The sequence below is a fragment of the Phycodurus eques genome, chromosome 18 (assembly GCF_024500275.1).
Source record: "Phycodurus eques isolate BA_2022a chromosome 18, UOR_Pequ_1.1, whole genome shotgun sequence".
NCBI lineage: Eukaryota > Metazoa > Chordata > Actinopteri > Syngnathiformes > Syngnathidae > Phycodurus > Phycodurus eques.
Window position 1 is genome coordinate 5,889,298 of NC_084542.1, and position 13,586 is coordinate 5,902,883.

The following is a 13,586-nucleotide window of genomic DNA, read 5'->3' on the forward strand; positions in this document are numbered from 1 at the left end:
GTGACATCAACGCAGGTAAAATACGTTTGGAAATGTTTTATGTCTGTGGAAATAAGATACAACGCAAAAAGACTTAAAACAGATTGCTCGGTAACGATGATAATCTTTTAAAGTCTACTTAAACCTCTCAATTTGTAACGATATGGAGGAACATGTTTTCACAAGCTCACAACAATAATGCATTATATTGATAGTTTTCGGAGGATAGATGCAAATTGGCACACCAGCCACATTACATCAAACTCGGTTAAGTGAAATTAAACCTTGAGGTGATTCAAGGTTTAATTTCACTACAAGATGGCAACAGCCAAGGTTTTTGCCATATTAAGAAATAATGATAGGACCCTTAGCTTTTCCTATAACCAAGTGAGAGGACAAGGTGTTGTCTGTCGAAAAAAGTCAAAATTGTCAAGTTAAAATACAATACTTTCGAGAAGCATGATACACTGTTAAGACGGTACCTGTGGGCATAAAGGAAATCCAAAAATCCAATTTAGATGATTATTGAAGGTTACCCCCATTCTTGGACATGATCCATTGGCAATTTTAGTATTTTTGAAATTCAAAGTTATGCTTTTCCCTGAGTGGCAGCATTGGTGCACATACATCACTCCCTTGGAGGCTTTTTCAGAGCGAAAGGCAAATTCAATGACTCACATGGTCCTTCTTCGCTCCAAATGGCATTATTTGCTGTCCAGACAGAAGCCTGCTGGAAAATGGCCAGCACAAGTTAGGAAAACAATACAGAACTTCTTATTTCCTTGAAACATGCATAATTGCATAATCTGTATTGGAAGATGTTGCAAACACACTCTTTGTCACGTTAAAATGATCATGTCAGACATTTTTTTTGCAGTTCATATGGAGGCGTACAGCAATTCAGTCGCTGACGTGACTATAAGAACTACACACATGAAAGGAAGCATACAGAACACCCTGTGACCAACAACGCACACAGACATACACAATGTCACGGAAGAAAAGGTCACAAGGTTTTTGTTCAGCTTGGACAGAATTATATTGAAGGGCTTTGACTGCAGTGGCATCATGGTCCCTGACCTGACAGAACATGTATGTGTATGTACTGTATGTGCTTTCAAGCATTTAAGAGAATAACCAAACCGGAACTGTGTACCCCGCCTCCTGCCCGATGATAGCTGGGATAGGCTCCGGCACGCCCGTGACCCTAGTGAGGAGAAGCGGCTCGGAAAACGGATGGATGGAAAACCGGAACTTTCTTTTTTCTCGACAATAACAGTGAAGCCGAAGGAGGACGACAAGAGATGCAAAGATACAAGACTCGGCTGCCATCTGCCCTGCTGCCTGCCCTGAACATTTGAGGATCAATAAAAGTCAGACATATTCTATAACCATCTGTGACTCTGTGTTTCTAATAATTCTCTATAATCTCCATCCAGTAGGAAATACAGTATCTTTTATCTTTATAGATTGGTTTTCTGATGATCCCTGCACAATGGTCATTGCACCGGACTATTGCAATATTAGTCGTTCGAACTGCTCTAAGTGCTAGAGGACTCTGCATCTTTTTGCACAATTGTTTTTTGTCAATGTCTTTATGTCCCCAAAGTGTTCTGTAAATTGACTGTTTGTTGTACTAGAGCGGCTCCAACTACCGGAGACAAATTCCTTGTGTGTTTTGGACATACTTGGCAAATAAAGATGATTCTGATTCTGATGAAAGACTTCATGAGGCTTTGTCATGGTGAGAGTCAATAATAGGAAGATTAAGTCAATACTAAGTTGCACTCTGAAGGATGCACTGGTACCCGCTTTCACATTCACCCTTGATCTCTGATGGAGTCCCACACTCGCATTTCATCCCCTGAATTTTTTTTTACAATAAATAAATAAATAACTTCCAGCATTTTCCACTTAACCATTAGGAGCTTAATTCTCAGTGAATGCATTTGCAGTGTGTACATACTGTATCAGCATAATATGTGTATTTGTGCTTAGGAGTGAGGTAATCTACCACACCATTGGTATGTTGAAAGGCAGCTCTTTTGCAGTCTTTCTGCTAGATGTATTTTCTAATGTTGACATTTATCACTTGAGCAGGCTCAAATGCATCTCATCATTCTTGTTGTTGAGAATCCAAAAGGGAGTCAATTTGCGAAAATTGGAGTCTCCTTTCTCCCATTCCAATTCTCTTCCTCTCTTTTGCTGTCTTAAGAAGGCTCAGGTGACTGCAGAGAGTTCAGAATGCTGAGACTTGACGATTTAAGACTATATTTGGAGATGAGATGGCACCCTGTTGCGTGTTTATGCGAGACTGTGCATGAATGTGTGTGTGTGTGTGTGTGTGTGTCCCACATATCTTTCATGAGGTACTCATCAACAGCTGTCTCGTTTATCACTCAGGCAAACATTAGACAGCATCTGGAGTTGGCTTAATAAAGGATATTAAAGTAATGAATGAAGCTCTCAAGGGAAACAAGGTCCACTCCAGTCCGAATTTTTTTTTATTAAAAAATGGTGTATAGTTTAAGACAGTGCTTCCCTTTTATTTTATTTTGACACAAAGTGCCACTTAAAAAAATACTTAACTCTGCAAGTACCGCCACATGAATATACAGTAGTGTAGTAGGCCAAAATCTTTATAAAAATTAGGTTTCATTGCTAAAAACAAAAAAGTATACTGGGTATTATTGCAATACACCGCAACATTAAGCAGAGTTTAAACATTAAAACTATGCTTAAAAATGTACTTAATGATTAAATGTATTGCCAATAAAAGTAAAAAAAATATACCTAAATAAATGTTTGAAAACAAACAGTTCTAAAATATTAAATGCAAATATTTTGCCATTAAAAGTTAAATACAACTGAACTCTACTGAACTTTACTTAAAGTACTGTACTGGATAGAGTTTACACCAATCTGATCGGCCGATAATTAGCATTTTATGCTGATCGGCTTTAATGTCATAATTCGGCGTCATTGAATGGCTCCGCAAAAGACATTTACTCCGCGTCGCCATCGTGTACAGTATATTTGAATCCAAAACCTGGTTTATTTTTAGCCTTGTCGTGTGTCTTTTGACATAGTATTGTAAATATCTGACAGCCAATAAAGTTATATATTAAATTTTTTTTAAAAAAGTCGGCGGTGTGGGACAGACAACACGTAATGCACGGATCAGAGTACAAGACAAATTTGGTCTTTCACGACTGCACTATGTCAGACGACTGCAATAAAATCTTGTATTCCGATATCACCGCATCCCGTCTTTTACGATCACTGGGCTTTATCTTGTCAACTCAAACGTGACCGGATACACTCGTTACTACGCCCACGACAACAACAATCGATTGTGTCGTGTGTATTATAAGAACAAAATAGGGGGAAAAAAACGTGTGCTGGTGGTCACCGGTGCTCGAGATGAGGACTTTAATTCAAGATAGGCTTGCTTGATGTATGTTCACGTACTTTTAATATGATACGGCTCGCAAGCAGGCAACAAAACGTAATGTAGCCGACCAAGCTAGTGCTAGCACTAACGGTTGGACCGGCGTTCTGTCGAATCATGCTCTAAAGCTTCGGTGTGTGTGAAGTAATTTAATTACAGTGAGTTAGGACTCATTATTTCTGTCCTGTTGTAATGTTGGTTTGACCCGAATGATTAGAATTACATGACTGTATCGTTTGTTTCTATCTGACCTGTCATTGGCTGGTGACCAGTTCGGGGTGTACCCCGCCTCCCGCCCGAAGATAGCTGGGATAGGCTCTAGCAGCCCGCGACCCTAGTGAGGACGAGCGTGGAAGAAAATGGATGGCTGGATGGGTGGATTTTGGTGCATGTTTAGTCTTGTCAATAAATCCCAAAATCAGAAAGTGATCCAAAGGTGTATTCTGCGGCAGAGGATAGACAACTGTGAATCCAATGATTCACAGTTGTCTTTACCTGCCTACAATGGCAGGTAAAGGCAGTGGTGTGCCAAGGGGAGGGCGAGGGGCCATTGGCCCCAGGTATCCAACTCAGGTTTTTTTTCCAGGTATTTCTATTGGGCGAAATTACCATCAGCACCCCACATTGATGATTTATTTTCGGTGAGTCCGATCACAAGGAGACCCATGAAAAATTTAAGTTGTAAAGAAATATTGTCAATAACAAAATAGCCATGTATTTTTTTGTAATTACTATCATGTGAGTTAACAATCTAAAGTCTCCAGGCTGTCGATAACTATAATCTGGGCCTTTAGGAGCTTTTCTGTGAAACTCACACACCAGCCGAATTTAAACCAACTGGCCGGCCCGCTGAGACTACCACAATGGGCTCTTTAGTGTGAAAACAATCATGTTGTGACACTGTGGCGCCAAGAAGAAAGCGAGGAGGAAGAAAGGGTTGGAGATTAGAAGGAGAAAGCGGGTGATGTAGGGGTTAGAGACTGACAGAAAGGCAACACGTCATTTGAAATTCACAGTCAGTGTTTGGGCGTGCTGTGCCACGTTTGTGTCTGATCTTGCTTTGAATTGGAAAACACTTGTGTTGTACTCCCAAACTCCTCTCTTCTTCTCTTATTCTTGGCATTTTCAAGTTCATCTCCAATGCGATATTTCACTTTGAACCCAGCTGCATAGGTCAAATCTAGGTTTAAGCATTTACACAATACGGATGACAAGGTTGGATGATCCCCATTCACACAGACCTACAAAAACAACTGGAAACACCGTGATATGCATGTCAGAGACATTCTACTGCTTTTCCTCGCGGACGAAACAGTCTCCTGAATATGCACCGACATACCGTATGTATGCTGTGTGAATTTTGGTAATGCTACGTTTACATGATGTTCTCGGCAGCCACGGCAATCATGTTTCAGGTCACCTGGAACACAGATTTTTATAATATTCGAAAATTTGCCACACAGGCACGGACGGTGCTGGTGAGAAACCTAGTTGGCCATGGTAAAACTTGGAGGCGGTCCGCAGTGGGCTGAGAAGCATATGCATTTCCCTGGCATCTTACGGTCCTTTCAAGTTTTGTTGAGAGGCGTTTTTTTGCATTTTAAGGATGAATATCATTATTATGAAAGTTAACCCATTATTTTGCTCCGAACAACTCCAAATGTCCACACTGTGTCATTTTGAGCAGTCCACAATAGATATGTATGTAATAACGTGACAAAAACATGACAACTAAATAAAATATATCATATTCTCTCGAGATGTTTATTTATAGGTAAAATCCACCTCCTTTCTTCTGCTCCTGCCTGTAAACTAGCTGTAAGTAGCGCTCATACATGCTGCTCTGAAAGTGCAGAGAGAAAGTAGCAAATGGAAACAAGCCAACCATCAATGGTGATGGTCTGACCTATCCTCACAATGTACACTTTTTCTTGAAAAGTCCGGCTTGAAAATGAATTTTTAATCATGTCAGTCTCCGACATTCATCCTGCTAGCTCTGATTAACAAATCAGGGAACAGAAAAATACCCACAACACTCTTTGCCTCAGTGAAGGTGTAATGTGACGTGAACGCGGTGAATCTGAAATCTTATTGGTTAAAAAACAAACAAACAAAAAAAACAGCCACAGTTTTGGACTATATTGTGTTCTACACCAGCACTTGGGATTCTGAAGGCCCTGGGTCCTGACATGGGAACAGATAGAAGCTGAAATCTGATTGAACGAGAGAGAGAGAGAAAAAAATTCTAATCATCAATAAAATCAACCCACACACAAATGAAAGCTGGGCAGCTTAGACACATGCCATCTAATGACGATAGTAAGCTGCTGGAAAAGAATGAATGCAATTTAATGTAAGTTGGTAATGTCGGTCAGTGCTTCTGATAGTGCTTAGGCCAGCAGAGAAGGTCTTGAAGACCAGGTGACTGTTTATGACTCTAATTTACTTGCACATGTACTAATTGAACACTAAACACACACATGCACGTGCGAAACCAACTACTGTATAGAGTGCCTGTGTGAAAGCACAGTGTTGTACTGTATTTGTTCAGGCTAAAGAGTGTCTGCTCCCTCTCTCTTTTCCATCAACATCTACTATTTTTCTTCATCATGTGAGAATGGGATTCATGTCCAACTTTATGCCAACATGAGCATCCCTCGGAGGGGTGACTGTCAGAGAGCAATGTGAGGAGGAGGCGATGGAGTGTTCCTTTTCCCTCACTGAATTTTCATGAGCAAGGCAAAGGCTAAGGCCACGAGACCGCATGGGTGCGTTGCATTAAGAAGGCTGTTTATCCTACTTGAGCAGTTATTACTTGTTGTTATTGTCATGAGATCAGAGTTGTCCGGCTATGCGGTCCATATTTTGTGTGGGTCTGCTACATAAATGATCCCCCCACAGTGCTTGTATTTGACATTGATTGACAGGGCTGATATCCTAGAACAGCCTTTGGGTCATGTTTGTAGTGTCAGCGCCAGCGTACTTTGGCGTGAGAATTAGTTGGAGGCTGTGGAAGCGCATGGGTGGGGTTGTACGAGAGGCCAACAGGGAGAAATAAAGAGGGCTCGTGCTACATATGTTTGTGTATATCCATGCATGGGCTGGCTGTGCAAAAAGGTTTTCTGTGTTTTCATTTAAAGTGTGTTGGCGCATCTTTTTATTTAAGTCAAAGTACCTGACATGGGCGGTCATTTTTAATGACCACAGGCAACATCCTTCTGTTATTATTCTGTCAACTCGATTTTCTATTTCAACTATTTTTTTCTTTGGATGCAAAGTTTTACATTTAAACCAGTTTGCACACCCAGCAAATAAGCTCGGTGAGAAAAGTACAAGTAAAAGCAGTCTCCAATTCCATCACAGTCAGTCTTCTAACAGCAGCACTGAAAAGCATCTATACTTGCTGAGTAACAACACACAACACAACACAACACAACACAACACCGCCAGGCACAAGGCATATGCTGTTTCAATCAGCCTTTAAACACCGATGCTCTATTTTGATGGTCTTTCAAGAGGATCTTCAAAAGGTAGAATACAATTCTGAATTGAAGTATATAACAAAAAGTCTGCAACAGAACAAGATAGTAAGGGGGGAAAAAATATGTATTATCATAAGTCATGTGAATACAGATGGTAATGGGAAGTAGTTGACAGAAACTGTTTGGAAAACGACCGACACCACATAAAATTAGCCTGACAAAAAATCGAGTGTCTGTCGCAGACAACATCATCTAAACTTTAGTTGGCGCCTTTAACTTATCAAAAGACACTGACTAGTTCAATTATTAGCAATGTAGCGTATACGGGTTAACTAGAAACGTAGTTAACTTAGGCGAAAAGAATAAGATGGAAGCGACGCCTGCGTTACTTCCGGTTTAGCGTAATTTTAAATTACAGCGTTAGATATTTTACCTAGCAAAAGGGGCACCACATCGCTTTTTATGGGGATAAAATATAGGAAAAGCGACGGGAAACCTTGTTATCAATCTCGTAATCTGAAGGTTGCTACACTTTATGAAGTTTTGATAAGAGTTCTAGACGGCCAGAGGTTTCTTTCCTCGAACCCAAACACACACAGCAATGCAGGTCGTGAATTTGATGGAAAATTTAATGATCTAACATGGGGAATCTACAGGGAACAACACTGAAAAACACAAAACAAAGTACAGACGGACATTGGCAAAGGAAACTGACTTGATGATGTGAGATTGGTAGAATGAGTGTGTAGTGAATTCAGATAGCTGGGGATTCCTGTTCTCGTTAATTTAAACCCAAATATGCACTAATCTGTACTTTTAGTAGACCGCAATGCTGGATTTACGTGTCTTGAACACGTTTGAGGCAGGCGGGTCAGGCTTCCGGGTGCTCGGCCGGCTCGGTCCGCACCGGGAACAGGTGGATTTGGCGGAAAGGAAGAAGAAAGGAAAAAAGGATTCCAAAAAGTTCCCAGGCAAGACGGCCAGACCCCGCGTGTCTCGGCTCGCAAGACGTTCGAAAAGTTTCCCTTTTGGGATTATTTTGTGGTTTAAAACCAGTGGAATCAAATATTAATGATTAGATTTACGCGCGGTACCCAGCAGGGTGGAGACGCTTTTGTTGGTTTGCTGTACATGCCACACAATTAACATGTCAATATCTTTATAAAAATGTGTCAACTACTGTGCATGTATGTGCCTAAGAGAGAGGTTGTGTGGCTTTTCCATGACAAATAATAATTCACATGTACTGTATCGTTGGCGGTGGAAATGGTTAGCACACCTGCCTCACAGTTCTGAGGACCCAGGTTCAAATCCGGCCTCGCCCGTGTGGAGTTTGCACGTTTTCCCCGTGCCTGCGTGGGTTTTCTCCGGGTACTCCGGTTTCCTCCCACGTTCCAAAAGCATGCGTGGGAGGCTGATTGAACACTCTAAATTGCCCGTAGGAGTGAATGTGCGTGCGAATGGTTGTTTGTTTCTATGTGGCCTGCGATTGGCTGGCGACCAGTTCAGGGTGTACCCCGCCTCTCGCCCGAAGATGGCTGGGATAGGCTCCAGCACGCCCGCGACCCGCGTGAGGATAAAGCGGTACGGAACATGAATGAATGAATGTATAGTTGGCAGTGCATACCGTAGGTGAACCAGCCAGGTTGTGTTAGCATTAGTAATCGTGCTACTACCATTTATTTCAAACTGATGTTACAGCTACAAATAGCACATTCTTCTTTTTATTCACCATGTTACAAAAATGTGGCTGACGAGCAAAGAGATTTGAAAAAGGTGGCGGGCTATATGCTTCCTTCAGCTCTATTTCTTTAAGAGGAATTAAGTGTGCGAGATTGGAAAATACAAAGTCAGATAAGAAGCTCCAATGTTAAAAAGAGGCCATGGTCATTTCTAGCTTTGCCTGACAAGCTACGGTACACATCAAACATCACATTGCGGGTTTGCTGATGTAGAAAGAAAAAAAATGGCGAGGCATTACATTGTGGAAACAGATTTTAGAAGTGAATGCATGAACTATGCATCTTCTGCACACATTTTTTTTATTAGCCAATGCATAAGAATGTTGTAGAGTAAGGAAAAGGGAGTTTGACTGATGGCAGGGGAGGGTGATAGAATAAATCAATTATGAGTTTACAGCAAAGAGATATGCTGCTGTCATTTGAACCGAGTTAGGAGCGCCGGTATTTGGAACAGACGAGCCTTGTTTGCTTCTGGCGCGTATCACATTAAAAGGTGCTGAACCTTACAGCAGCTCGCCGCTGATAAATGGGAGACTGCCGTTTGTTTAATGTTTGCAATTAGTGTTAGGGGGTTTATAACATGACGGCTAAACAAGAAAGTGTAGTTTGTTAGTACATTATCTTTATTACAGGCATTTTTTTTTTTTAATTCGTACAGTTGAGTATAATAATAACTAATGGATATTATTTTTGTTTGTTTGCTGTCTTACTTCCCCACAGTTGTGAAACGAAATTTGCTTTGAAGTCACTGCACTAAATACAGTCAAGGGCTTATGAAGCAAATGCAAGAACTGTCGACGCGACACTAACAAAATGCATTTGTATAACAACGTCACAATGCATATGACAACATCATATTAAATCAAACATTATTTCGTCATTTGTGTATGCAGTCAAGGTTGCGTAGCTTGGCTGTTCAATCAACACAACCGACCCCTAAGCTAACAATGTGAGGCAGCCAGGACAATGACATAGATACTGTTGTCCTTATTACAAGCTCGAGTGCCATCAACATTTTGCTCCTGTTATCAGGTCAAATGTGCTAATATTGTTGCTCAAATTAATCCAGTTGGGATTCACGACACTTGGCGGGAGAGAATTCTCTGACTTTGTTGTGATACAGCTAAACATAACATTTTGCAGCACTGATAGAAATGTCACACACTCTGCAAATTACCCACTAAATTACCCCCTTACATCTCAAAATGTGCACGTTGCTGTTTTTAGCAGTCAGACATTAACACTACAATCAACCATTTAATTTGCATTAGCAAAACAAGCTGGAAGGTATTGTGAAAAAGGGAGGGGAGATAATGAAGAAACCATAAAAGGCAGTGATTAGGGATTTTTCTTAGTTTATTTTGTTAAGGGTTTATAAATTTTGAATTCTCCACAGACAAGAAAAAAAAGAAAAGAAAAAACAGGCCAACAAATGAAAAGAGATGTACTTTTGAATTACAGTTTATTCTGGGTATATAATGGCCAAAATATAGTTACAGTGTGATAAACCATTTTGAAAAAGACTGATAACGACTGCTAATTGCAAAAGCCAAAGGTTGTGGCTCCAGGTCCGATGAGACCTTTAGTAGGACCTCTATTAAAAAAGGACACGCCTCTAACCTTTTCGTTCAATGTCATTATAAGTCAACATTGATAAGCGGGCCTGACGTCTTCCGTTAGACACTATCATGGAATGACATTTCCCTCAAGTCTTGTCAGTGTCAGTTTAAAGTGCACATAAAAATTGGCAGCAGATTTAGCATTGCCACAGCTGCAAACAGCAAAATAGTGTTCTTGTTAAGCCAAACTTTCCTCACTAAGAACTGCAGGAATAAGTATAATGTGGATCACATTCCATGAGGTAATCAGCTTGTAGATTTGTATACTGTACTAGATATACAGTATGCAGAGATTTATAGTATGATAACAATGTACCCTTTCAGATTAGAAGTGTAAAACAGTATATAGAACATATTAAGTAGTATATCTGAGCTATACTTGCCATCTGTATTTGTTTCTTATTTCTATTTTTGATTGAACATTGTATCATGTGCCAGAACGTTAATATCAGTCAGGTTATATATCAAGATATAATTACATTTCCTTTGCACTTCCGTTTACTTATTAGAATAAAGTCACTGTGTTACCACAGTATGACCGCCCAAAATGAGTGACGAGTAGGTAATCACCTGTTTTTAGTTTGAGGAGGAGGCAGTGCCGCTCGCAGCAACAGATGAGTGCGCTGAATGAAATGAGTCGTCTTAATTGATTTACATTGATGAAGGCACAGCTTTTTTCTTAAGTGAACCAGAGAACCAGAAATGGGGAAAAAAGTCAGGCTCGAGCAGGGTTATGAACAATTTTTCAGCCCACACAAGGAGAGCACGGAATAATTCCACGGTACACGAAGAGGTCCGTGATTAGATGTAAACAGTGCAAGTTCCCACCATGCAGATACCGCTGCTGTGGGGGGCCGCAGGTTTCCCCTTTTGGCCAAGTTGTGCAAACGTTACATGGCTGTCCCAGCAACAAGCACACAAGATTTGTTTTCAAGCTGGAAATATTATCACGCCACAGCGGATGAGCCTTAACCCAGCCCATGTCGATGTGTTTGTGTTCTAATGTACATGTTCTATGTAAATTCTGTGTGTGAGCTTTCATTTCTAGTGAATATGGAATACTGCAACACATTCCCTCAACCTGTAATTGTTTTTTTTAACCATAGTGTTGCGCTGACAAAATAGCAATGACATCATCGGTGACTAGTTGACGTCGACTAGACTTATCTGGTATCAGTTTTAAAAAAAATAAATAAATCAGAAGTCGTGCAACCCTTAAAATGTAGCAATATTCTCTGCATTCCAAAAGTGTTAAATATGTTAATGAAGTTGTTACACTTGATTTTTAGCGTACATGAATTCATTTAGTGCATCTAGACTGCAAGGAATGAACACATTTGCCACCCAGTAAGCCGCAGCCATATGATGAGATATCGTGCTTGGAGAGTCTACTATCTGATGTTTTTTAAAGACACTATTAAAAATGCATTCCCTTTCCTTCTTTTAGGAGCGACCGGCAATTACGCCACGGGTTAAAGACGTCACTTCAATTTCTTGCCATCCTGGTTCCACTTCGTCTCTTACCTGTATGTACACATGCGCGCGCGCACACACATTTCTCTATCATCTTTGAAGAGCAGATGGCTGCATTCCAGCACCACATGGCCAACACTCAGGAGATGAGGTGAGTTCTTTAAGGGGAAAATTACTTTCAATCTGCTGTAGAAACTGCAGATCCTCCTAATCTTTTTATTTTTGCATCATCTCAAACCACCTTTTGCCCCAACCACAACTAAGAATCTAGTGCTATATTTACAGCATTTTCAGTAGCTTCTGTTGTTTAATATTTAAATACGTTATACCTAATTAACAAGTCAAACAAGGTGAGATTAATAAAACGCTTGCATGGCAGTGCAATCAACTTGCTGACAATTCCAGCTCATACTCTTGCTTTCCCCCGAATTCGAAGGAGAGTCACACTCATTAGTCAAAGTTGAAGTCAGTCTCTGTGTGGTGGAGAACAAGAAAGATGGAATAGCAGAGGGAAAAGAGACCTTTGGAACGGGGGTTGATTACATTTGGGGTGTTTTTATGGATCAGCTGTACAATTCCATTCAGTGGTGATGGGCCACAATAAGTCAACTTTTTCTCATTGGAATTCAGTAGGACGTATAAAAACTTAAGCAGTATACTACAGCGGAACACATAAGGGGAATCCCAATCTGCTTTCATAAGAAGTAAAAGAAATATAATGCAAGCAAAGATCAAACTGTTGAAACCATTATTTATTAACTCCCCGGGTAGTGTTCTAAGTAGTGTTTTAACATCATACAAGTCTTATAAGAAGTTAACTGATAGCTGTTAATAATAAAGGGTGCACGCAATAAATGGTCTCATTGTGGAATTAGTGACGCGGGGCTACATTTAAATGTTACTACCAGATTTACTGTAAAACTGCAAGCATCCCTTTAAACGAGACATGACTCCAGTCTCTCCTTCGGTGGCTTCCTGGTCGTGTCCATTTCAAAATCCTTGTTTTAAAATCTTAAAATGGTCTAAGTTGCACCTTCATACATACAGTACATATACAATCGCCACTCATACTCCATCTTGTTCGCTATGGTCAGCAGACCAAATGCTATCACTTGTCCCAAAAGCCCACTCGCAAGCTCAGAGGTGATCGCCCCTTGTCAGTGACAGCTAGCACTATACATCACACGGGCTCCCTCAATAAATGTGTTTTTTGTTTTGTTTTGTTTTTTTAAAATCCAATTTCAAAATGCACTCTAATTCTTTGACGTTCAACATGCTATATGTTCTTGGGTATTTACATTTTTTCGGGTGCTTTTGTTCCTCATCATTTCTGTAAACTTTAATTTTTTTCTGTACAATGCTTTCTTTGACAGCTGTTGTTTTCAAAGTCCTTTATAAATAAAGTCAATATGCTAAAGTTCTATCTGCAGGTGTTTCCAGCAGCATAACTGATACAGTAAATGATCGATAGATAGCTCAATCAAACGGTTGTTTGAAATTGTACTAAGATCTTGTGTGAACAGGCTCAATGTGTTGACTCGGCAGGTCAGTACATATGCGTCTGTTTTTACAGTTTGAAACTATTATTTGATAGAAAACATTGGTACTCACAATGTGGAGCATGATGTAGTCACCCAGGCGCGGGGCACTGTCGATGCGAACGAGGATGCCGTCTTTGATGGTCGTGCTAAAACCTACCGCCAGCCGGTCTGTCCGTGTGCTGGGCCTTTCGTTATTAGGCCACGTGTATGTGATCAGACCCCCTCCTTTGCCAAAGATGTAGGTGGTGCCAGCTGTGGAAACATGAGGAACATGATCGGGACTTTTTCTGGGAGAGAAA

General features: G+C 40.5%; 1 protein-coding gene across 11 annotated transcripts in view; it reads right to left on the reverse strand.

The window, feature by feature from the left end:
- Positions 1–13,586, reverse strand: part of LOC133416939 (neurexin-3b) — a 283,913-nt gene that overhangs the window by 67,781 nt on the left and 202,546 nt on the right. For all 11 annotated transcript variants that reach the window (XR_009770304.1, XM_061704308.1, XM_061704310.1 and 8 more), the window contains one exon: positions 13,358–13,539. Coding sequence is in view for 10 of the 11 variants with exons in the window: in XM_061704308.1 (XP_061560292.1) it covers positions 13,358–13,539 (182 nt within the window). In the remaining variant the exon portion in view is untranslated. The remainder of the gene's footprint in view (positions 1–13,357; positions 13,540–13,586) is intronic.